This window comes from Photinus pyralis, unplaced genomic scaffold (genome assembly GCF_008802855.1).
Source record: "Photinus pyralis isolate 1611_PpyrPB1 unplaced genomic scaffold, Ppyr1.3 Ppyr1.4_LG1, whole genome shotgun sequence".
Taxonomy (NCBI): domain Eukaryota; kingdom Metazoa; phylum Arthropoda; class Insecta; order Coleoptera; family Lampyridae; genus Photinus; species Photinus pyralis.
The window spans coordinates 42,530,866-42,554,814 of NW_022170249.1; the positions used below are offsets into that span (position 1 = coordinate 42,530,866).

Here is a 23,949-nt window from a genome sequence, read left to right on the forward strand (position 1 = left end):
CGTTTGGTAGACACCGTTGCTGAAGCCTACAACGGAACCCAGGTAGCTGTGTCGAAAGCACGACGAAAGCTTTCACAGCGTTATACAAATAAAACTCGAGGAAATGGCATGCTGTTTTTTAACAGACATATTCATTACTAATGTAATGTTGTTCGACCAATGCCCATATGCAGGCTTAATTCTAACTTTGACGGCTCATGCGCCGCGCGTATATACAGGAACAGCGAACAGGCGAAATAGTTATATACAGGGTGTGCTCAGGACAACTTCTTTAAGGTAACTTTCAAAGGAATAAATAAAGAAATGATTCTAGTTTGGGCCGCCACAATGTATATTTGCAAGTGGCCCATGGAAAGCTTAATAATTACTCCAAATCAATCCGAAGAACTTAAACAAGTTGTAGGTTTTTGAGGGAGTTAACTTAGTGCTTTATGTGTAGCGCTTATTACTTAGTAACAAAAACTCGTGAAAAATAATTTTATTACATCTGTATACATCATACAATAGTGACCTAGGAGTATAGCAGTTCCCTTTTAAGAATCTCTTCCATCGCCGGGATGTTATCAACTGGAACCTAAATGTAGTATTTAATGAACACAAATGTGCAATTCATTAAGCTTACACTGTGACCTGCCCGAAGTACCGTGTAGAAGACCAAGTTTCCCACTTGTTTTACATAAGCTTCATTTACCATATCAATTTCTAAAGGTTGTTTATTAGTTTCCTGCCACTCTGAACTTCGATTCCATTTTAAATCATCCAGCCACATTGCCGTTCCTAGTTTGTAACAACTATTAATTTCAAACTTTGCCTTTAACATATTTCATGCTATTAATAATTGTAAATTGGAAATGATGAAAATGATATACGCACGCAATATGAAATAGTTATACATACCCGCCGTGTTAACCAGGAAATCGAACACGCCGTTGTAGACTATAATTTTAATATCCGTTTCGTTAAGGAGAGCTTCGACTAAAACAAGAATCTTATAAGAGAATTAACGAATAAAGAATTAAATCAGATAATATTACTAGTTCCGGTTACTGGCCGCATCAAATCTCCCTGCAGAGCAGAATAAATGTCGTCATTTATGAAATTCCATTCAATATCCGCCGAAATGTTCAGAGATTCCTTTATCTTTGTATTCATCAACTGATTACAACTATCTTGATAACTGAGGAACCCTTAAAATGCAGTAAAGTTAAATTAAGGATTCCGTGAGGCATGTCGACGTAAAACTTTTATTACTTGTAAAAGAACTTTGGACAAATTCCTTGTTTAATTAAATATTGCGTATGTCAAAGTCTACCTCGAACCTTTGACTAACAATCAATACAATTTTATTTCGGTTACTTGTAGGGAGGATCTTGAAGTACTTTTGTACATCCCACCGCTGTGTGCGTCTTAATTGATTTAATTAAAGGCGAACATTGAATATTTTACACATCTCTACTAATTGCTCTTAAGAAATTTTCTTCGACCTTTGAGAGCTCTTTTGAAAATTTCGTTTCTTTGATGCTGATATTTATTAAATAAATAACGTTTCATTTAGCTTCTGAGAAATTAAGATGTTTTTTTGTTTAATTTCATTAATTTATGATTTTATGTACAAAACTAGCGGAAAAGTTACATTTGTAAGCTACAATTATAATTTCCCTAGGCCGGTGATTTGACATTTATACATCTAAACTGACTGTTGTCGCCAAATAAACAATTGTATAGGTTGCCAAAGCCAATCGCCAAAGGTTATCAACTTGGGAAGTGTGAACTTTGTAAAAACCTATAGCGCTGAGAATGGAATAAGATCTTTAAAGAATGAGCTTTAAATTACTGAAGATGGTTGCATTATCAAAAGAAGCGCATAAATAAATCGCATTGTAGAGAACTTTAAAATGCACAGAAGGAAAGTTGGCGAAGCAAATAAAAGATTGGACACGTCGAAACGTACTTAATTCTTTAAATTTCATGATGTAATGGATTTTATCAAAGTCAACAATTCTATAAAGTTAAATTTTTATTGCTTCTGTAATGATTATCATAAGTTTTGCACGAATTACATTATTATTTCGTCGTTTCTGAGAAACTGACAATGTGAGTAGTTGCAAATTAAATGTCAGTTTATAGGTAGGTACGCGTTGTAACCAGTAATGGTGTTCGGAAGTTGCTGGCGTCCGTGTGTCGAGCATTGAGGCTAGATAAGGCTATCTTAATGAGGTTTACGTTCCCAAAACTGTTCAATCAGAATGATCTCACTGCGAGTCCCGCGGAATACAACGGTCGCGAGATTTTGACTTATGGACCCTAGCGCTCTCATAATTGGTTGATCCAAACGAATCAGATTAATTGGTGATTAAGAATGGCTAACTGAATTACTTGGCGCCATTTTGTGGGTGTTCTTGTGAAGTGGGAAAGAGTAAGAATTATTTCAGAAAGGTGATCACTAAAGAGGAACATGTAAAAAGCATGCATAAAAATACTCAGTAGAGAGGAAGGATATACCTGGAGTAAAAATAAATTGTCATCAAGTGAGATCACTAAAAGATGGTTTTAAAAAAAACAGAGCCCTTTGAAATGCAATCTAGCGTTACGAAACACACTTCGTAAATGATGAGGGAGGCCAATTATGCTGTCCACAATTCGTACACCTTCATTTGTAATTAGTATACGGACTAAGATTTGATGGGAGGCGGTAGACGTGTGGTAAGGATACTTGCCTACAACACGAAGGTGCTAGATTCGATTCCCGAACCCCTCAACCAAAAAACTTTGACTTGTTTCTCCTCGGGGTCGACTCGGCCTCATATAATATAATAATAAAGGACTAAAGGGCTAACATTTTTACTTTCTCTTTAGATGTCCTCCGATGACGACAGCTTTGGTGTCGAAACGGGTACGTATTAGTGAATATTTCTGAGTGTTTTTCAGTTTTTTTACCTCCTTCGCTATACTCGTAATTGCACTTTTCCATCCAAAATCCTTATATCCAGTTGAGCAATATTGAAAAATCAAAGGGTGGACCGTTGCATGATCGGCTAAAAAAGAGCTACTACTTTCAAAGGTTCTCAGTTTTATAACGAACAAGAGAAGTTTCAATTGAAAGTACCTATTATATAACGGCACATTTATCAACGTAAAGGTTTTGTTCAGTGCATTTTTGTACGTTTTGCGTTATTATGACATTCGTGCATGCCCTAATATTAAATTTATTCCAAATTACACTACAAGTCCGAAGTTTCCAAAGAGCATCTTTTACAAGTTTAACAAAGGTTTTTCGCATTCAATGGCGGTTTATACTTGGCAATGCAGAAATGTTCGATTTAAGAACGATATTATAAACATCAATTCCTTGCGTTGCTTTAATGACGGTATCTGTAATTTTCGCTTCAATATCAGACGCTGCCAGAAAATCTCTTCTCTCGATTGCCACTTTTACGTCCTCCGTCAAATTGCTGATTTCATTAAAATCTTTCTTTTCGATGAGTCCCTAAAATCGGAAAACGGGAATATAAATTAGGTCGCATTTGTATACACTTACAAGATTTAGCGCTAATGAACCATAATTTAAAATGTAGTGAATAGGTGAAATGTAGGCATCTCCGAGCCCTATACCTTTGAAATGAACAGTCACTTCGCCTCTCCTAATTTCCTGAAAGAAAATTGCATTACACGTAACAGTTTCTCGCCGTGAAAGCAAATGGCGTACTTGTACAAGTTGATACGCAAATTCCACGGCCATTTTTCCTCCATACGATTCGCCGAAAATGTACAGTGGAATCTTCTGGAATTCCTCGTGCTCGCTTAAAAATGTTTTCAAGAAGTTTATTAAATCCCGACCGATTTCTTTATTATTTTGCACCATTTTTACGGAGGAACTTGAAAAGTAACTAAAACCTACTCCTACGGGATTGTCAAGGAATAAAATGTTGAAATGTTTTACCCAAGAGTGATCTTTCTCCGTTAAGTTTATGTTTAGAAGGCCAATTTCCAGAAAATTTCCGTAGCCGCTTGAAGGCATTCCAGGCCCGCCTAGAATTGACATTCTGTAATACGCCTGATGCAGTATTATGGATTAGTTCGGAATTAACCGGTAACGCGGATATTCGTGACAAATTTAGATGGATTAAGAACTCTCGACTAAGTTTTATCCTTTTACCGAAAGTGTATTTGTTCAGGGGGTCGGGAAACTTTAAATGAGCAGCGAACACGTTTGATAAGTGCCTAAAGGTTTCACATTTAAATGAAGGTATAACGTCAGGTGGAAATCTCATTTTCGTGAAATTTCCGCCACAATGTTGCTCTTTTTATGGGTAAACATTAAAATTTAATTTATAAAGTGACGCTTACTTTTTCGTAAGGGTGGGTATAGGTATACACCGCCGTATTAGGGTAATCCCAATTAAGCGCGTTGCGCGAATAAAGCTCGCTTGATATAATTGCCATAAAAAATTTTCATTTAAGATAAATTCTCTTAATTAAAAATGATTTTAGGGAATTCATATAAATACACAAAAGGAAAAAAACGAGTATCCACACTGGCCTTCGTTGCTTGGTTTGCGATTGCCTTTCTCAAATCTTCTTCTATAAATTAAAGTGACTATTAGAATGTTCATATAAGGCACCTACACACCACTTCTTTAGTTTACTTGTGATTAATCTTCATTGTGATTATTAATGAGCTCCTAGCGATTTTATAATTTTGTGTTGTCTCTCCGTCTGTCCGTCGCCCCGTCCGTTAGCACGATATCTCGATAACGAATGGACCGATTACGATAAAATTTAGTAGATGGATTCTTTATCAAATTTGTAGATCGGAGTTCGTGAATTGGCAATGTATCCCAAAAAATAAGGAAGGCCCTTTTGACATCTCCGTGAGTTATGACCGAATTGCATGAAATTCAATATGCATATAGCTTTAGCCATATAAAAGCAGTTCCAAACATTGAGCCTAATCGGACAATATTCACAGTGCCCTTTTCGCATCTCCACCATTTATAAACCGAATTGCAAACTTTTTTATTTATGAAGGTATTTAAATGAACTTTGATACATAGCCACTTGGAATAAAAGAAAATTTAAAACCAGTTTCAAAATTTTGTTTTGCTCACGCTATAGCCATACCCAGGAGCTCGCTTTCTATATTTGTTTAGTTTATTGTACTTTGGATTGCAGTAAACTGTTTTGAAATAAAAATTTGCCTTTCGATGAATGAAGTAACAGCTACTATATTATAGTAAATCGTGATATTCTGCAAGAGCAACGTTCATGTGTTTGATATTATAGCACCCTGCTCAACGCTCACCTCAAAAAAGGACACTCTAACTCATTATCCTTCTATTCCATCTTAAAACATAATTGTGTAGAAGTGTGTAAAAAAAGTGTAGGAAGAGAACAGAGACTTAAAACACCTCAAATGCAGCAAAAACCTTCCGAAGAAATCGACAGATAAGGATTAGTTTTTCAGTACTCAGCTCCTAGAAGGTTTTGGAAGACCTTTAAAGACGCTCTTAAAGAAAGGCTAAGCTTTTAAACTCTTTAAACAGTAAAAGCTTTATGTACATTATTCTCTTTGATGCTGTAGGCGTCTCATAAGAGCTTTTTCACTCGGAGAAGTTCTTAAATATTCTCAAGGACACGTAAAATCTCCTTAAGGACCGGGTTTCCGCTAAATATGTATTAAAGGCTTCTCTTGAAAGCTCTCGAAATCGCGCGGAGACACTAAAAGATGCTAGATGACTATATAGTAAATATCTGTTAAGGTTCGACCCTTAAAGCTATTAAATGCTCTGAATGCTCTCAAAAGCTTTGGAAGACCCACAAAATCTCGGAAAGGTTTGGATTTTACGCAGATAAGAGCATGTCAAAAGTTTCAAGGGGAATTGAGACGTCTTTGTGTACTTGGAGAGTGTTTGAGACACTAGAAGATTTTCATAGACCCATAAAAGCTCTACGGGTTTAAAAGATTGTCAAGGTCAAAGGTGCATGAGGACCTTGATACACACTTAAAGATTCTACAAGTTAACTAAATGCCGTCAAAGCCTCTAGAAAACCCTTAAGAGACTTATGAAGCTTTGCAAAGTCGCAAAGACTTATGGAGTCTAGGAGACTTTTCGCAACTGTTGCCTTTAAAGACACTTAACTGGATTCAAATTCTCTTAAAGCTCATAAAGGGTCTTACACACTGTTCAAAGTTCGAATATTAAATACTCTTAAATTGATTTAGACACGATTAAAACCTCTTAACGGCTTACAAAAGCTCTAAGGCGCGTCTTGATGGATTTTAATATTTGGCGAAGACTCTTGAAAGATTGGAAGACCCTTAGATATACTTGAAAGCACTTAAACACTCTTGAATGTTGAAGGTGCGTAGATGCTACTCAAAACCTCAACAGCCTTGAACACCCTTGAAGATTAATAAAAGCGTAGGTCTTTAAAAGCCTTCAGAAAGTTCTTTAGACTGTTGGAGACTCATGAACACATGAAGAAAATTTGTGAATGACATTAGTGGCCCCTAAGTGTTTTCAAAGGCTAGAACACTTGAGCAAGTCTTAGAAGACTCTGTAATGGTCTCACAGGTTCCTAAAGGCGATTAAACCCAGACTAAAATACCATTCACCACTTGCACATGCTCTTAAGGTTTCTCAGGGACTGATAAAACTTCTAAGGATGTTTAAATTCAACCATAGTCATGTACTGTACTACCTTCATAACCTTCATACATACAGTAAGTGTCTCTTTAAAGCCTAATATTCTGTGTCGTTTGATCCACAGCATTCAACTTCAACCATCTTCATTTCAAATAAGTCTTAACATCCCTTTTATGTTTAAGCTTTACGACCATCCCAGTGTACAAGATTTCATCTCATAAAAAATGTATTCGTAATTATTTTAAAGTTAGCGTAATATATCACCTCTTTCATGTAAAATTGACGTGAACCTTGACATGAATGATGTACCTATATTCATAAATTATAAATAATGGCTTCCTAAAACAGGTGCACTTGTGAAAACTTACATCTGATAAAAATCAGGAAACTCGCTGAAAGTAATAACATAAAGCTCTAACTAGTTTGAATCCTATTATTCGAATCCTTACGTGAAATAAGGACAAACTTGTATAATAGGCGTTTAATTAGATATAAACAACTTAATTAAGTAGCAGCTAATTAGAGGAGTTAAATTTTGTTTGCAAAGGTTAATGCTTTTATTACTTCGTGCACTTTCTCATGTTATGTAGGGGCATATCAAATGTTTGTCCTCCTACGCACAGTCCAAAATTAATTATGGGTAGGTATTTTACAAACGTCCGCCATTCTATGTCACGGAAATTTGATTTTCACAGTTACCGCTTTGTTCACCAGCCAAAATACGGTTAATGAAATTAATTAATCTTATGTACTAAAAAGTCTTTTTTATGTATACCTAGATATGAAAGAAAGGGATTGGTAAATCCAAATTGATTTTTCTACGTGTACCTTAAACTTCGACACAACGTTTCTGCAATAAACAGTTATCTTACACAAATTCTTTTTTCTATTTCGGGGCTTTAATTTAATTAAAAAGTAATTATCAAAAACTACAAGAAACTTTAGAATTAATATATCTTATGTTGGCAACACCATTTACGTTGACAAATGTTAAGTTGGCAGCGTAGATAAACACAACACTGACATTTGGAAACTTTAAATTCCTTGAATGTGTAATTTTTTACTCGTAGATAAATTTATCTATGGTGGATGTGTAAACTGCTGATTTGGAATGTATTAGGTTCTTCGTGTACCAAAAATCAAGGAAAACACATAAATTTTACGTACGTAATTTGATTTCACATCTGATGATTTGACGTTGACGTCTTGGCGAACTGCCAACTTAGAGATGAAAAGTTACCAAAAACAATGTTACAATGGCACTCATTTGAAACACTGTTTTTGCCGAAAACCGTTGCACAAAATCCTCATTGTAACACCGAAATATATAGAAAATAGTATATTGAAAGACAAGTGTTACAATGCGACCTATTGTAATACTCCTATCTTGTGGCACGAGTGGCGTAGCAAAGCGGAGCCACGAGTGTCCACAAGATAGGAATATTACAATAAAGCATTGTAACACGTGTTTTTCATACTATTTTTTCTATTTCGGGGCTTTAATTTAATTAAAAAGTAATTATGAAAAACTACAGGAAACTTTAGAATCAATATGTCTTAAGTTGGCAACACCATTTACGTTGACAAATTTTAAGTTGGCAGCGTAGATAAACACAACACTGACATTTGGAAACTTTAAATTCCTTGAATGTGTAATTTTTTATTCGTAGATAAATTTATTTATGGTGGATGTGTAAACTGCTGATTTGGAATGTATTAAGTTCTTCGTGTACCAAAAATCAAGGAAAACACATAAATTTTACGTAATTTGATTGCACATCTGATGATTTGACGTTGACGTCTTGGCGAACTGCCAACTTAGATATGAAAAGTTACCAAAAATAATGTTACAATGGAACTCATTGAAACACTGTTTTTGCCGAAAACAGTTGCACAAAATTCTCATTGTGACACCGAAATAGAAAAAATAGTATGAAAAACACGTGTTACGATGCTTTATTGTAATACTCCTATCTTGTCGACACTCGTGGCTCCGCTTTGCTACGCCACTCGTGCCACAAGATAGGAGTATTACAATAGGTCGCATTGTAACACTTGTCTTCCGATATACTATTGATAGCTCTTCAGTAACTTTCAGGTTCAGGGTCATAAGAAACACATGTTTGGCGAGATAGAGGCGAGTATGGGACGAAGAGGAAATAGGATTTACTTGCTTCTGAATTTTGGGTAGGCCGTACAACCTCGGTGGTTTGGAATCGGTAGGGATGAGACGACGATGAGGCATCCTTAGAGAGCGCCGACGACCTCATAACAGCTGGACCTTTCGCTCGATTTTGGACTTCTATCAAGCCATGTCCGTACTCAGGCAATGTTAAAATTGTCATCGTGTTGTCGTGCTGTTGTGTGTTTTCTTCGGGGTGCATCAATTGAGGTTCAAACCTACAGGGATCTGATGATCTGAATGCATAACGTAAACATATGACCCATAACAAAGAGTACCCATAATATGAAAGCTACAAAGATAAAGCACGACTTGGTCAAAGGCCAAATAATTCTTACGGTAGAACGACAATCAATGCTGTCAAGTAATTGAGACTAAGAAGATCATATAAAGATAGTCAGTAGAGACCACCGACCAATATCATGGCACACAGACAGCAGTGAAAAGTTGGGACCAGAATCTATAAATAAACGTTTTAACAAATCCGAATTCTATTAAAATAACTTTACCTAAAGAGGATACAGCTACCATTTGCGTAAACACGCTTAGATAATTAATTTAAACAATTTTAGGGTGAAAACTCTGAAATTTCCCCATTCAAATCAACATTTTTCGCAAAGATCGACCAGTTAAGTTATTTCAAAAGCAAAAGTGATACTTTGTTAATATAATACTGAGTAAATAGATTTATTGCAATTACGTAACTGTGACATAATAGGTTTCATCAAACTTCACTGCAGTCCAAAGCAACTAGTAAAGACCTTCGCATTTACACGAATGGCTAACGTGTAGGTACTCTAAACAAGTAACCTACGGGACCTAACATTGACGTGCGAAAATATTTTGAAAATTGAATTAATCTGTAGGTACCTACTAATTACTAATAAACTCGAAAATGTGACTGATTAGATCCAATTCAGAAGATATACCTATTGTGTCCTCGAATTGTTAAAGAAAATGTTTATTTTCTGTTAAATGTATGAGCATTTATTACAAGGGTATTCTTATTTCATTTACGTTAATTTATTTGTCACTTTATTAAAAAAATGTGTGTCTTAAATTTGAAATTACACCACCGAAATTCCTCAAATGGCTTATAATGTAAATGGTGCAATTATAAATGTACCTTCATTAAGCCTAGAAGCGTCGTTTATCATGCGAATTTTCCGTTACCTACTCACTAATATATAATTTAACATCTCACGACTCCGTGAACGGCACATTTCTGGAAACGTGACTGTTTAATATTATATCGATCTTTGACGTGTCCAGAGGAAATTGTTGATAAGTGAAACGCTTGTCACGAATATTCTTCGACGAGCTGAAAAGTTTGAATGATCACACTTACCTTGCAACCATATTATTAATGGACGTTCCGTAAAGTGAGACACGTTCGCGGTGGTGTAGTACAACCACCAGAACATGTGAGCATGGGGTCGGACCGTAACATGGCCCCACGCTTGTTCCGTTCCGCCAACACCCTTCACACCTAAAATCAATTCAGTCTAAGACAGAAATACGAGATGTAAGCAAAATTACTATAAGCTTCACAAAGACAAATTTAAGATTCAGAATAGGTAGCTAGGGGCTTCTCACATTTACATATGCGGGGTAGTTTGTATATTATAAGAAAAATTCAAAAAGAACGATGTTGATTTTCTTAACTAGAAGGACAGAATATGTCATCGAGCAAGTTGTTTACTTTGCTAAGAAAAAATTTGAATTGCTAATACCTTAAAAATGTTCAAATCTTACATAAAATTTGAATAAAGTATTTCTATGTCAAAAGCGATGTACCAACTTATATTTTTATTAAAAGTACTGCAGAAATTTAATGTTGTACCTTTCCAAAGTTTTTATTCGAGTTAGAAACAAAACTTTATACAAGATTTCAACAGTACGGAAATTGACATCTTGTCTCCTTGTTTACCAAGATTAAATCCAGATGTAAAATCCCATTCTTTCCTCGGAAATATTTAGTTTTTTAAGGCGATGTAGAAATTATTCCGTTATTTTTAGCTCGCACAATAGGGGTCTATTATCTAAGCTCAACACTTAAAACACGATTTCAATGAATTTCCTTATTTATGAACTATATAGCCTCGTACATACTACAGCTGCAACGTGCAATATGGCAGCATGTAATGAAACTTGTGGTGGCGGGTGTTCGTTGTTGCACCTTATGTTTCGATTCATCATTGACGTTTGAGGAATAGAGACTAGACATGGACGACTGACGCGATGGGCATCGCCATATTGAAACACATAGGTACGTACGTCTTGGTTTGACTTTTACGACGTTGATGAGTCCTGTTTTGTTATTATTGTGTACACAACCCCACACCTTTGATTTTTAAACGTGATTTTTATGTATATGTAGTTCTGCTTTACCTGCATTTATCGCTATTGATAATAATTTATGTGATAGACTTTAAATTAAACCAGTCCAGGATAACCCGTCTCTTGCAAGGGGCTTTAGGCTATTACCTAAGCAGAAAAAGCAGATCTAAATACCGAACACCAGAGATAATGACGACACATCCTGTATACGATAGTTTTTCAATGTATTAAGTCAATCTGTGGGAGGGGGTTATTTACGAACAAACACAAACTTGGTTTATTTTACTTGAATTTGTATCTCAGCGTTTGTTTTTCCTCTTAGAAATTTTTTATATGCGTAATTTTTTCGTTTTAATTTTATAGCTTTTGTAAATTGTTCAATTTAGATAAGGTGTTAGAAGTCACATCTGGTCGCCTGCGATAAGTAGCTTTATTATCAGGCAAAAGTTATTTAATTTCAAGCAAATGCACAATACACATCTGGTTCTGATAACGAAAAACGTTTCGAAAAATTGAGCGTTTTATATTGGAGAAGTGGGAACGTTTGGCAGGTTCCGCTGTGATTGGCGGTTTACTTAAAAATTTTTAAAGGGGTTGTAGTGTAAGTGGTAGTTCGTTAAATACTGGAGACAACGAAATAGCTTTGCGACGGTTGAAGAGCGTGTATTTTTTGTTTACGCGAATTTTTTACGGTCAGTCAGCCTGTTTATGAGAAAGCCTAATTTTTCGGTATCAAAATAAAGTGTGCAGAAACAAGTTAAGCACAGTGGTGTCAGATGTTTTACGCGTGTTGTCCAATTTCACTTTTTAATTCCACCTTGGAATTTGTAGAATCCCTACGAAATTTAATTTCGGGTCTACGTATACGTTTCGATAAAATCAAGCCGCCATACCACTAACAAACGACACTCTAATATGACAGATTATGTTTCGAAGATGTTCAAAAACGAAATGAACCCGAAATTTTTGTAACAGTCGACAGAATGAGTTCCCAATTTACAATTCCAATCAAATTCGGCCCGGATGGCTGCCAAGTCAATCTCGGCGACCGGATATGTCGCGAAACGGAAACACTGGCGATAATCCAGGAGTTCAATCGAACGTACCAGGCCAAGCTGAGGGAGATCGGAAACATTGGAGGCGGCGATAACTTACAGGTAAAAAAAGCCGTGGCGGGTGCCTTCACGACGGTTGGTCTTGCAGCGCCGGGTGAATCTGCAGCAGGACTGGATACGCGACCTGACCCAGCAGAATGAGATGTTGGTGAAGATCGTCGAGAGCTTGGAGAAGGAGGCGGCGGATAAGGTCGCGCTGCTCGCGAAGAAGCTAGAGACGTCGACACTTTCCAGTGAGAAGGTAGGCTTTTGGGGGTTGGAGGCCGGCGTGGTAACCTTTGCCGTTGCAGAGGATACGCTTGCTTGAGAGTGATGTGCGTAGTTTAGTTGAAGTTATAAAACGCGCTCGTGACGAAAACCGGTGGAGTGCTAACGGTCTAAAATTTTTTACAGTCAATCCTGATACTTTCCTTTTAAAATGTGAATGTTCCTTAATTCCGTAAGTATGATTTGAAGTACAAAGGGGTTGGGGGAACTCGTTCATTTTAGCCCGACGCCCCCTGAGCGCCAGGATAACGTCTCGTTGAAGATTACTGACAGTTTACACCGACGGGTGAAGAAAGGGAGCGATAGCAAGCTGAGAGTCATTTTGGAAGTAGTTGAGCAAAAAACTAATGACTTGTAAACGTTTGAAATAAACCAAAACACTCACAAACGCATTTGATTTCCAAGTAGCTTAGAGCAAACCTGAATGAGTCGAACACTACAGATCCCTTTTTTATTTTTAGGCCAACAAGAATGTAACCGAATTGGACTCGTAAGCAAAGAGCTCATGTGGGCCAAAATTGAGTTTTGCCTTTTTAGTAAAGTGAAGGACCTCGAGAAGCGGATTAGCGAATCGCCCAAGCAAGACGACCTGGAGGCGTTGCAGCATAAATTGCGCCTGAAGGAAGAAGAAATCAACTCCGTTAAGAGGGTAAGTACCGAAATTTACGACGTGGTACATGTGCCGCCGGTCGAAGAGTTGCGCGAAAAAGTGCGTCAGTTGCAAGCTGATTACGATCAAGTTCTCTCTGAACTCAAAGAAAAGGATTATCTGGTGCAAAAGTTGCAGTTGGAGTTACAGGTACTCAAAGAAAAGGTGAGTGGCGTTTTGCTTAATTGTTTATATTAAAAAAATTTCTCTTTTGATTAATTTTCTGAACTCTAGAAGTTTTCGCATTTTTATTATTAAAAAAATGTGGGGTAAAAGAAGATCACTTTCAGAAACGTTTTTTTAGCCAAAGGCGTTGGAGAAGTCGAATTCGGTTGTGGTGGAGCTGACCGAGGCGGCGGGTGAGCTCGGCCGGCTTCGGAAGAGCTTGCAAAAGGCACAGACGCAATACCAGGGTGCTTGCGCACAGTTAGAAATGAAAGACGACGTGATTAGAGATATGCAAAAAAGTATGGATGAGCTGGAAAGAAGACACAGAGAATGCCTGAGGGAAAGCGAGAGGAAAGACAATGTGATTAACCAAATGCAAATCGATATGGAGGAACTGAGAGAAAAGTGTAAAGGCGTAGAGAGGGAGTTGGCAACGGGGAAGGGGGTCATCGCGCGATTACGCGAAGATGCGGTGGTCCAAGAAAATAACTGTGCAGCTGAAGCGAAGGTGAAAGATGAGATGATCAGGAAATTGAAGAGCGACGTAGAGAACTTGAAAAAGCAACTCGAGGAGGCGACAAACGAGTGCGAGTCCAAGGATGGGACAATGGCTAAGCTGCGCGAGCGAATTCGCCGCATGGAGGAAACAGTATGACTAGTGCCTACTCGATAACGTTCCCAATCGAATTTTCATTTCAGATGGACGATATGGAGAACGTCAAAATTTCAGCGAAGAAGTGCAACGTTAAGTTGCAAGCGAAAACGTCGCAGAGGTCTCTAAAATCCAAATGTAGTTGTAGGCCCAAAAGCGGCATCGCTGTGGGATCGGCGAAAAAATCGCCTGGTATTGTTCGATCTCAAGTTCCAGTTTTGCGGAAACCGACCTATGGCGTGCCGAAGAGATCTTCCAGAACAGTGCAGGTTGACGCCAAATCACTGACTTCTACTGCGAGGAAACCTGGTGCGGTCAGGTCGGGAAAGTCAACCAGGTGTATCTGTGTGGAAACGTTGTCCAAATCTGTTGGTACAAATCGTGAAAAGGCTTCGCGTAGTAGAAAATCGGGTCCGTCAACGAGATGTATCTGCGTCGGTGATTTGTCCAGTTCTGAATGTCCATCACTGTCCGCGCGAACTCAAACCTCGCAAAAATCACACGATTCCGCCCGATCTCGTTCGCCAAATACGCGCGAACTGAAAAAATCAACCCCCAGGCGCAAACGTGCCTCAAACCGATCGCCTCCAAATTACACGGCTATTTATGATATACCTCTTTCCCCTCGCCCCTTGCCGCCCCCAAAGCCTTCACCACCACCCCAGCCCGTTCAGCGCGAAAGTAAACCGGGTCAATTCATTTACCTTTACAACAGAATATGTCATCAGTGGACCAGACCGTGCTCACCCCACTATCATATGGTCATCCCCAACGAACCTAAGCCCATCGCGCACGTAAGTATCAACCGTACTACCGTACTTCGGGCTTAGTCAACCGCCACACTCCTCAGAGCCCGCGCCAGTGCAACCAGGCGCCCAAACTGAGCTGCAACAACGTCCTGCACGAGCACTACAGGATCAGTAATACGAGCCACCAGAGCGGCATCGTTAGTAAATTCATCCCCAATTCGGATCGTCCGCCGATCAGAACCTTCATAAACAATCTCGAGTTAAATATCCAGAAGCAGAACGAGTGTAAGAATAATCGCTTCATTTAGTTGTAGTAATTTATTATTAAGGTCTTTAATAAATTATTAACTTAACGCATGACTTTTGATCAGGGGTTTGAACCGGAACCAATGGCATGTCCGCTCGCTTGGAACCGAAACCGTTGTGCAAATTGCTGGTAAAATTTGGTTCTGAAGTGTGTAACTAACTTCACGCTACTGTAACACGGATATAAAATCAACCCGGAAACTTTTAAAAATGGTCACCGGAATGGCCCTCAAAAGATAATCGGATCCCGCTTAAATGTGGCACGTGATCTAAGACAGGGTCTCCTTAGGTTAGTTGTAAGGGACGCCAATCGCCATGACCTGACGTATCGTAGGGCAGGAACGCAAAATCAAACACTATAATGGGATAATAGTGTAATTCAAATGTTAAATAAGTCTTTGTGATCAGTTATTTGAGAAGTTAATAAATAGTCTCGAATGGGCAATAGTGTTGATGTGTATAATAATTCGTTGTATTAAATGATTGATAATAAAACACATACATAAAACATAATATAAAAACAGGGTAAAAGCAGTTGCAAGTTGCAATAAAATCCCGAAAAAATTATGTGAACGTAAAGTGAACTTAAAATATAATTCTAAATAGTGCAGAACTAGAACCTATATTTCATATGGGCTCCAACCCCTGCTTCTGATAGTGATAAGTCGCATCATCAACGGTTGATGCAAACTCTCAACGTTCGCCTTTTTCAGATGAGCCTCGATGCGGAAACCGGAGCGGCCGAGCTGAGGAACATGGTGAGATTTATTTTGGTATTAAGGCGACTCCGACGTTGTTTTTTTTTAGGTGAGAGGGTTCGAAGACGAGAATCGCACTTTGAAGGATACCATCTTCCAAGCGAACAGGGAGCTGGAGAAGTTTTACGAGCAGGCGAACACATACGTAACTATCCGACTTGTCAATCCGTTGAATTGGTCACCGATTATCGAGCTAAAAAGTTTTTGATGCTTATTTCTTCTTTTGTTCATCCGAATTGTTTTGTTCATCCGAATCGTTTGAAGAAGCGAAAAGTTTGAAGAATTGCATAAACCAAATAATATGAAGATAACTTGAGGAACGAGAAGATCTGAATACTTTGAAGAAGCCGACGAAGATAAATGAATAATTAAATGAATCCGAAGAATCTGAGTTACAAGGATTCGAAAAATTACAAAGAATCCCTACACCCAGTGACTGCAATGGTTGCTATTATAAAAGTTGGGTTATGTTCTTAGGTTTGTGGTGTGGTTCGTGTAATTTTCTTCGCTTTCTTCCTACGCTGAGTCCTACGTCCCCTATTTTTACTTCCCCTACGGTAGATAAAAAGGGATTCAGAACAGGAAAGAATTTACCCTAGCAGAAATTATGCTGACGTGGCTTTGACACAAATTTTTACTCCCTTTGTAAAAAAACAATAATTGTCATGAAAATTACGAAAGATTATCTCAAAACGGAAGACATCTGAGGCATCTGAGATTCATAAGAATTTGAGATGAGTGGGTGAAGCTATAAGAATCGGAAATCTGAGGAAACTAAGGTTTGGTCCAATCCGAAGAAATACATGAAATTGTCCATCCCAAACTCGGCTGACCAATTCAAAGTGTCATTCTTTTCCTTGTGCTGGGAATTACGAGCCGATCACTCAGTATATACTTTGATTTTAGGTTGTGGAACGAGAAGAGTACAAGCGCAAGTATGCCGAAGCTCAAGCGGCTCTTGATAAATTGCAGAATCAGTTTTCAACGGCCCAGTCCCGTTGGCAATCGGACAATAAGTCCAAAGAAGGCGAGCTGGAGAGGCTTCAGAAGGAAAACGTAAAGTCGAGGCTACGATTTTAGGTCAGTAAATTATTCGTTTCAGTTGAAGGCAAAAGGCGAGATAGATACCATCAGGCGTCAAAGTGAATCGATGGTAAGTACCCTTTTCCATTACAGCGCTTACGAGACGGTCTTAGAGTCAAGCCCAGAATGAAACGATACAAGCGTTACAAGAGGCGATTAGGGAGAAGGATAGGGCAGTTAAGGCGGTCAAAGTGTTACCGTCAACCGAGTCAGATGCGTCTTGGCCATCGGTATCGACGAGCGCATCGGCCAAATCGACGCGCGCCGAAAAAGAGACAGGTCAAACTCCTGCTAAAGTCGCTCCGAAACCACCCGAAGCCAACAAACTTCTCATAACGCCGGTACCCAGTGAAGACAAGTCGACTCGGTCGGGGGCCGGAATACCACCGCCGCCCCTTGTTGAAGATTCTAAGTCAATTCGGTCGGCGGCCGGAATCCCACCCCCACCCCTTGTTGAAGATACCAGGTCGATCAAGTCGGGACAAATCTCGGAGAAATCTCGTTCGCCTTCCGTCGAAATTGTGACAGATAGCGCCGGATCGACAACGGAACCCTCGTCAACGTCCGAAGCTGTTCAGGAGATAGCGAAGGTTCGACTGACTGTCTCCGTAAGTACACGGACTAAATATAACGTTTCAGTTGCGAACGGAACGAGAAGAAGAAAGAGAGAGGCACTCGCAAGAAGTCGACGATCTGAGAAAGACAATCGTAGGGTTGGAGAAGGAACTTGAGAACGTAGCGGTAAATTAAGTTTGGATAGGCTAACAATCTGACCGGTGTCGATCGTTTCTTAGCGGAATTTAGGTACCCTCTGATGCAGTGCTAACATCTCGCAAGTACTAACAATCGAACCGGTTCCGATCGTTAGTCCCTCTCAATGCTCTATACCCTCTTCAGAGCTTCTTGTGCACTAGTTACTTTCCGGTGCAGTGTACATTTTCTAAAGCACTAACAATCCCACCATCAATCGTTACTGCACTTTGGTGTCCCATACTTAAAATCTTTGTAATTTCAGCCCGTACGAGACACTCTAAAAGGTCGAGTTGAGGAGATCGAATGCGAGTGCGACGCTATGCGCCGTCTTGTGGTTCGTACTTACCCTCGCGTCGACTTCAATCCATATAAGTCAATTACAGAATGAAGCCAAAGAGTTGAACAAGGCCTACCAGAACCTAGGCATGGAAAACGTCGACCAACGCGTGCGTGATCTACAGCAGAAACTCACCGATAAGGTGGGCGAAATGAGCGAGTACGCCGAACTTCTGCACGAGACACAGCAGAAACTATGCTGGACCGTCTGCCAGAACAACGAGCTGAAGAAGGAGATAACTGAACTACTCGCGCGCATCAGCGAATACGAGCTGAATTATAACGTAACGGACGAGCGCACAGATTACTGCCAGAAGGAGATCGAAACTTGCCAAGGAAATGTGGCGCAACTGCGCGAGAAGCTCGTAGCGATGAAGGACCTGCTGCAGAAGAAGGTCGATCAGTACAGTCAGCTGGAGACGGAATTTTGCGTGCAAAACAATTCGCTGTGTTGCATGCGGAAGCAGATCGATGAGAATAAGGACATGTACGAGAGGGAGGTGTGCGATTTGAGGTGCACGATCGGTGAGCTCCAGAGCAAGCTCGCGTCCGCCGAGGAGGCCGGTAAATACCTGCGCGAGGATTACGAGCGTAGTAAGACTCGAAATCAAAATTACACGTCCCTCGAAACGGAGCTGGAGCAAAAGTTTGAGGAGAGTCTAAGGGCCGCCAATGAAGAGATTGAGACGCTCAACGAGTACATTGCGAAACTGCAGGAGGAGTGTGCGAACATTCGGAAGGAGTTGCAAGCTAAAGACAAGATTATCGACGCTACCCAAGCTCGATTACAATCAGGCGCGCCCGCTCCCAGCGACGTGGAAATGATCGCGCTTCAAAACGAGCTGGAGAAAGCTCTTCGGCAGCACGACCTGTTGCGAGCTAAGGTAGAGTAGGCCCAAAGATGTGTCGATGTACTTAGTTGTACTTGCAGAACGAAGCGCTCTGTTTGCAATTGAGCGAAATGCGAGACGCCGCCACTAAGCTCGATCAGCATAATTTGGCGAGCGAGCAGCACGTGCAGAATTGTCTATGCGAGATACACCACCTGCGCAGTGCCAGACAGCAGCTGGAGGTCAAAAACCAGGGTTACCTGAAGGAGATCCAGTATCTTCGGTGCGCCTATGCTCAGCTCTACGAGAACTTCCAAAAAATAACCGCGTAAGTCTCGAACACCTGCAAATGCCGCTTTACCGAGAACCGTTTCAGGGTACTAAACAACTTTAAGGCGAAATGCTGCTGCTGTAAGTCACGTCTGCGTGGAGGATACAGTGTTGGCTCACCGATGGACATTCACAACTCGTCTGGAAGTACCACAGATCACTACCTTGACGTAAGAGCTCTAGGTTTATATTACATGCCTTATGCACCTCTCGTTTTAGAGCGACGAGACAGCCGTTACCGAAGAATTTCTAAAGTCACCCGAATTTTGGTTGAACAGGCCTTCTGACGACTTTCTCGTATCTAAAGATCAATAAATAAAGTACTCATTGTTTTTTAACTTCACAAGTTTCCATGCTCTGCAAGATGTCGGATCTGGTGTACATTTCGATTTCTTTGAAAAACAGTTCCTTTACTCTTTCCTCTTTTAAAGCATTTTATGGAGAGATTTTGGCATCATCTCAAATATTTTTCAAAGCTTTCTAGAACTTCTGCAAATCTAGGTGAGATTGGAACACCTTGAATAAAGCTTTGGGATGGGAATGTATTTCCAGTTCTTGCTAGAGGGGTGTAAAATACCCTTAAATTACCGTTTAAATGAACCTATATTTGACGCAAAATAGAATAATTAACATTTACAGATTTCGCAATACATGCAACCATCGAAAACATTGGAACTGATAACCGTATAACGCCATATGTAAAACACAAATAATTCACCCGGGATCACTTGCTCCACTCGCTCGCAAGCTCGCTCGTGTCGCAAACGTACACGTTCTGAATAATAAGCCTCGTCATAACATGCTCGTAATCCTATTAAAGGAGATGTGCGAGAATTATACATTGGAATTAACAAAACAATTGCACACTATTAAGTAAGTACCGTATGGACAGATGTCTGCGACTTTTCCTTAACCTACCGATTGCGGCAGAGTACGGTACAATCATCACTTAATACGACACCCCTGTCTTTTCTGCTTGAACGATACTGGTAACTTCATACCCATATACAAAACATAGGCATTTCCAATGTTAAAAAATTAAATAATTAATTACTTGCTTGAATGCCCAATTGGATTGGGTAGCTTAATCTATGCTTAATATAAATTATAATTGATATCTAATTAGGTTCGTAAATATTTACTCTAGGTCTAATGACAGAATTGTTAGACGAGGGATGGCGTATAATAAATATCGGGATACATCTCTCCCACTCCAGTCATACAATTTAATAATGGGATTAGCAGGTATCGGGATGAATCTTATTAAAGGAGTTTTCTAGGTAAGTACCGGATTACGGAATTCTATACCACTGCAGCCTTTGAAAAGCTCTTCGACAGCCTTTCAGCCTTTTACTCGGACTCCCCCTCACCCCGGTGTTTTCCGAACTTTTTGTCTGGGTTATGTGCACTGAAAGCTTGAATGCAGCACGAGGAAGATTTGAAGAAGGTATGTAAGAGGGATATCTAAAAGGACGGTAAAGAAAACTTGAAAAGGCGTCCAAAAAACGGGATGGGTGGAGGAGGTGCAAAGAAAATGTAAACGAGATGTGAGAAAAGCGAGAAAGAAAAAAGAAAAAAAGGAAGGAAGGGCGTAGAGGAAAATTAACGGACGCGCGAAGAAGGTTTGAAGGAAGTGTGATCCAGGTTTGAACGAAACATGCAGTAGCCGTAAAGGAATAGCAAAGGCGACTTGACGAACGTGGCAGAAAACTTTAAAGGACGCCATAGAGATGTAAAAAAAATGCACGAAAGAGAGATAAGAAGGGGAAGGGTGGTTCAAGCAGCAACTGCGGGGGAAAGGGGCGTAAATGGGATGAGATAAAATCCGGAGTAGTGATTTGAACCCGGAAAAAAGAAAGAGGCGTGGAGAGGCAAAGATGAGAGCTCCAGGTTAATATTTCATTCAGCATTTTTTCATAGACTTTTCCCATTCAACAGGTACTATTGGCCCATAATTAAGTTTGAAATGTCTTTGTAAGTATGTAAGTAAAGCGGAATTCTTTTCTAGTTAAAAAAATTATCACATTTTCAATACGTCTCCCAATAACAGTTGGAAAAACAACTGTAGGATCATAAACTTGTGGGTATTTTTGCGCGTTATTTATCAAAGCGTCTTTTTTTAAGTGCCTCATTTTTGCATAATTTATAAATTAAGTGTGTGAAAAAAAGGGAAATTTCCCTTTTTTAAAAAGTGGTATCAATTAAAGAACGTTTTCTGGTTATTAACAACACAATAACAAACCCCAACGTTTCGCTATATTCAAAATTTTGCCCGGAGTCTACAACTAGAAAAAGTAATGTGGTCATTTTATTTGTATAATCTTGGTTCTTTGTATTTTTATTGTTGTATTTAAAAAAATTCCGATAAGAAAGTGGAAGTTACGGTAGGAAAAAACCGAAGTAAGCCTATTTTCACACTATACAGTGTGTCCCAGATCGCGTGGGATTGCATGGGTAACTTTGTTATTATTAAAGATAGAGAATTGGTTAAATGGGCAATGTTTTGCAGTTTTGGATGCTTATTTAAAATTCCCTTATGGAAATTCAAAATGAAGCATAGGTTCGACGTAAATTCAAAAAAACTAAAATTGGTCATTTCCTTGAATGTCTTATATCATCGAAAGTATAAGAGATATAAAAAAAGTTTTATATAAAAGTGACTGTCTTTGATACGCTTAATTTAGAATTGATGTCAAAAAAAAATTTAAAATGGCCACTTTTGAGGAACATTTACTAACTTCCTAAAGTTAAATGGGCGCCATATTGGATTTTTAGATTACTTGATAGATTTTTTAATTCTCTTTTCAACGAGCCATCATAACATAAGATTGAAAATAAGATACCAATTATATTAACGGTTTTTGTATTTTAATCAAGTAGTCTGGGACGAATAAAAAAACAAAACAAAATCTATTCGAGGCAACAAAACAATGAAAATAATTACACCAGATGTTTAAAATACTGGCCATTATTAGTGAAACACACTTCAAGACAGTTTAGTTTAGGCAACGTGTTGCCATTGATGATTATTATTGTTATTGTAATGGTAGCTACTTCCACTTTACTTTTATTTTTTAATTAAGTACTTACTTTTATAATTTAATGTACTGTACATAATTCGTGAATTGTGACCTGAGCAGCCAGCTTGTTGGTAGGTAGCTTAAACCAACCCTTTCTTCGAAACATACGTTGTCGAGAAAAATCCTTTAAGGAAGTTTATTGGAGAATTTGTAAATCATGGTGAGCAGTTAAAGATCCAACAAAGATTACCGGTCCAATTACATGACTTCCCATTATGCCATAAAATACATTAATTTAAAAAAATATGACTTGATTTCGGCGTGAAACTACATCATGTAGGTTTTCCTGTGACGAGTATAGTGTTCATTATGTCGAGTTGAACACTCCGCAGTTAGAAAAAGATTCATCTGTCCATATACTCGGACTGGTAAAACTGTTAGTTTCGATATTCTTGCGGATAAACCACCTACCGACCTACAAAATGTGACCTGGGACAATGCATCAAATAGTAAAATAAAGCAAAGTGTCTTGAAATGTGTTTAACTGGATAATGGCATGACATTTTTTCGAGGGGATAGTTTGTAGTTATACCACCATTTGTAGGTATGTAAGTATGGATAATAAGATAGTCAATAAGTGATGTTATAAAAATCAAAATTTTTCTAGGCCTACTTATATAAAATTTTGGAGGGAGTTGTAATGCCCAAACCCCCCTCTCATGAGTGCGCCCCTGATTTTTTAAACATCTGATGTAATTATTTTCATTGTTTTGTTGGCATAGATTTTGTTTTGTTTTTTTTTTAATTCATCACAGCCTACTTGATTAAAATACAAAAACCGTTGATATAACTGGTATCTTATTTTCAATCTTATGTTCTGATGGCTCGTTGAAAAGAGAATTAAAAAATCTATCAAGTAATTTAAAAATCTCATATAGCGCCTATTTAACTTTAGGAAGTTGGTAAATGTTCCTCAAAAGTAGCCATCTTGAATTTTTTTTTGACATCAATTCTAAATTAAGCGTATCAAAGACAGTCACTTTTATATAAAACTTTTTTTTATATCTCTTATACCTTCGATGATATAAGACATTCAAGGAAATGACCAATTTTAGTTTTTTTGAATTTACGTCGAACCTATGCGACATTTTGAATTTCCATAAGGGAATTTTAAATAAGCATCCAAAACTGCAAAACATTGCCCATTTAACCAATTCTCTATCTTTAATAATAACAAAGTTACCCATGCAATCCCACGCGATCTGGGACACACTGTATATTGAAATGATGAAGAGAATTTTTGGAAGTAAAATTTACCAATCTGAATTTAAAATAACTGGCCTAATTGAAATGTGCATAAGCAAATCGTTTACGATTACATACTGTTCACTGGTTTCTCTTCTTCGCACATTTCGACGATTTCTGGTTACACAAAACGAAAGAAATACCGTAAAAAAGTCAGGTAATCTAAGGCAAGAAAACAAACGCAATTTTCTGGTGTACTAAAAATGCATTATTTGTATAAATGGAGTGCGGGGGCGGATAAACACAGTAGCTAATTTGGTATCTATCCTGTGTGTGGTAAGGTTTGTAAACGCCTACATTTACAATTTACTCAAAACGACCGTTATAATTTGAAAACATAAATAATAATAATGTGTATCATAAAGGAGGTATATTATGTTTCGAAAATAATTTCGCTCACCTGCAATTTACGAGGGCGTTTCTCCAAAGCACAGCAAATGAACTAGTAAGCTCGTTTAC

At 38.6% G+C, this 23,949-nt stretch overlaps 2 protein-coding genes across 5 annotated transcripts; one reads left to right on the top strand and one right to left on the bottom strand.

Moving 5' to 3' along the window:
- Nucleotides 1-462: 462 nt before the first annotated feature.
- On the bottom strand, nt 463-23,949 carry LOC116167494 (retinoid-inducible serine carboxypeptidase-like). Of its 4 annotated transcripts, none has more exons than XM_031482896.1 (9): nt 23,891-23,949; nt 10,178-10,318; nt 3,707-4,029; nt 3,539-3,649; nt 3,298-3,487; nt 1,035-1,187; nt 898-975; nt 623-777; nt 463-574 (listed from the first exon to the last, which is right to left on the bottom strand). In XM_031482896.1, the coding sequence occupies exons 2-9, from the start codon at nt 10,251-10,253 to the stop codon at nt 512-514; spliced, it is 1,149 nt and encodes a 382-aa protein (XP_031338756.1). In that variant the 5' UTR covers nt 10,254-10,318; nt 23,891-23,949; the 3' UTR covers nt 463-511. The 4 variants fall into 4 exon arrangements, with proteins under 4 accessions (XP_031338756.1, XP_031338750.1, XP_031338770.1 ...); XM_031482890.1 differs by lacking the exon at nt 23,891-23,949 and adding an exon at nt 23,569-23,611; XM_031482910.1 differs by lacking the exon at nt 23,891-23,949 and having other exon boundaries at nt 3,707-3,894; nt 3,941-4,029; nt 10,178-10,307.
- Nucleotides 11,847-19,508, top strand: LOC116167459 (myosin-10-like). Its single transcript, XM_031482826.1, has 15 exons — nt 11,847-12,326; nt 12,373-12,525; nt 13,013-13,041; nt 13,089-13,200; nt 15,789-15,833; nt 15,883-15,978; nt 16,740-16,889; nt 16,936-16,986; nt 17,030-17,506; nt 17,556-17,657; nt 17,932-18,003; nt 18,053-18,889; nt 18,937-19,163; nt 19,212-19,335; nt 19,385-19,508. The coding sequence occupies exons 1-15, from the start codon at nt 12,153-12,155 to the stop codon at nt 19,478-19,480; spliced, it is 2,745 nt and encodes a 914-aa protein (XP_031338686.1). The 5' UTR covers nt 11,847-12,152; the 3' UTR covers nt 19,481-19,508.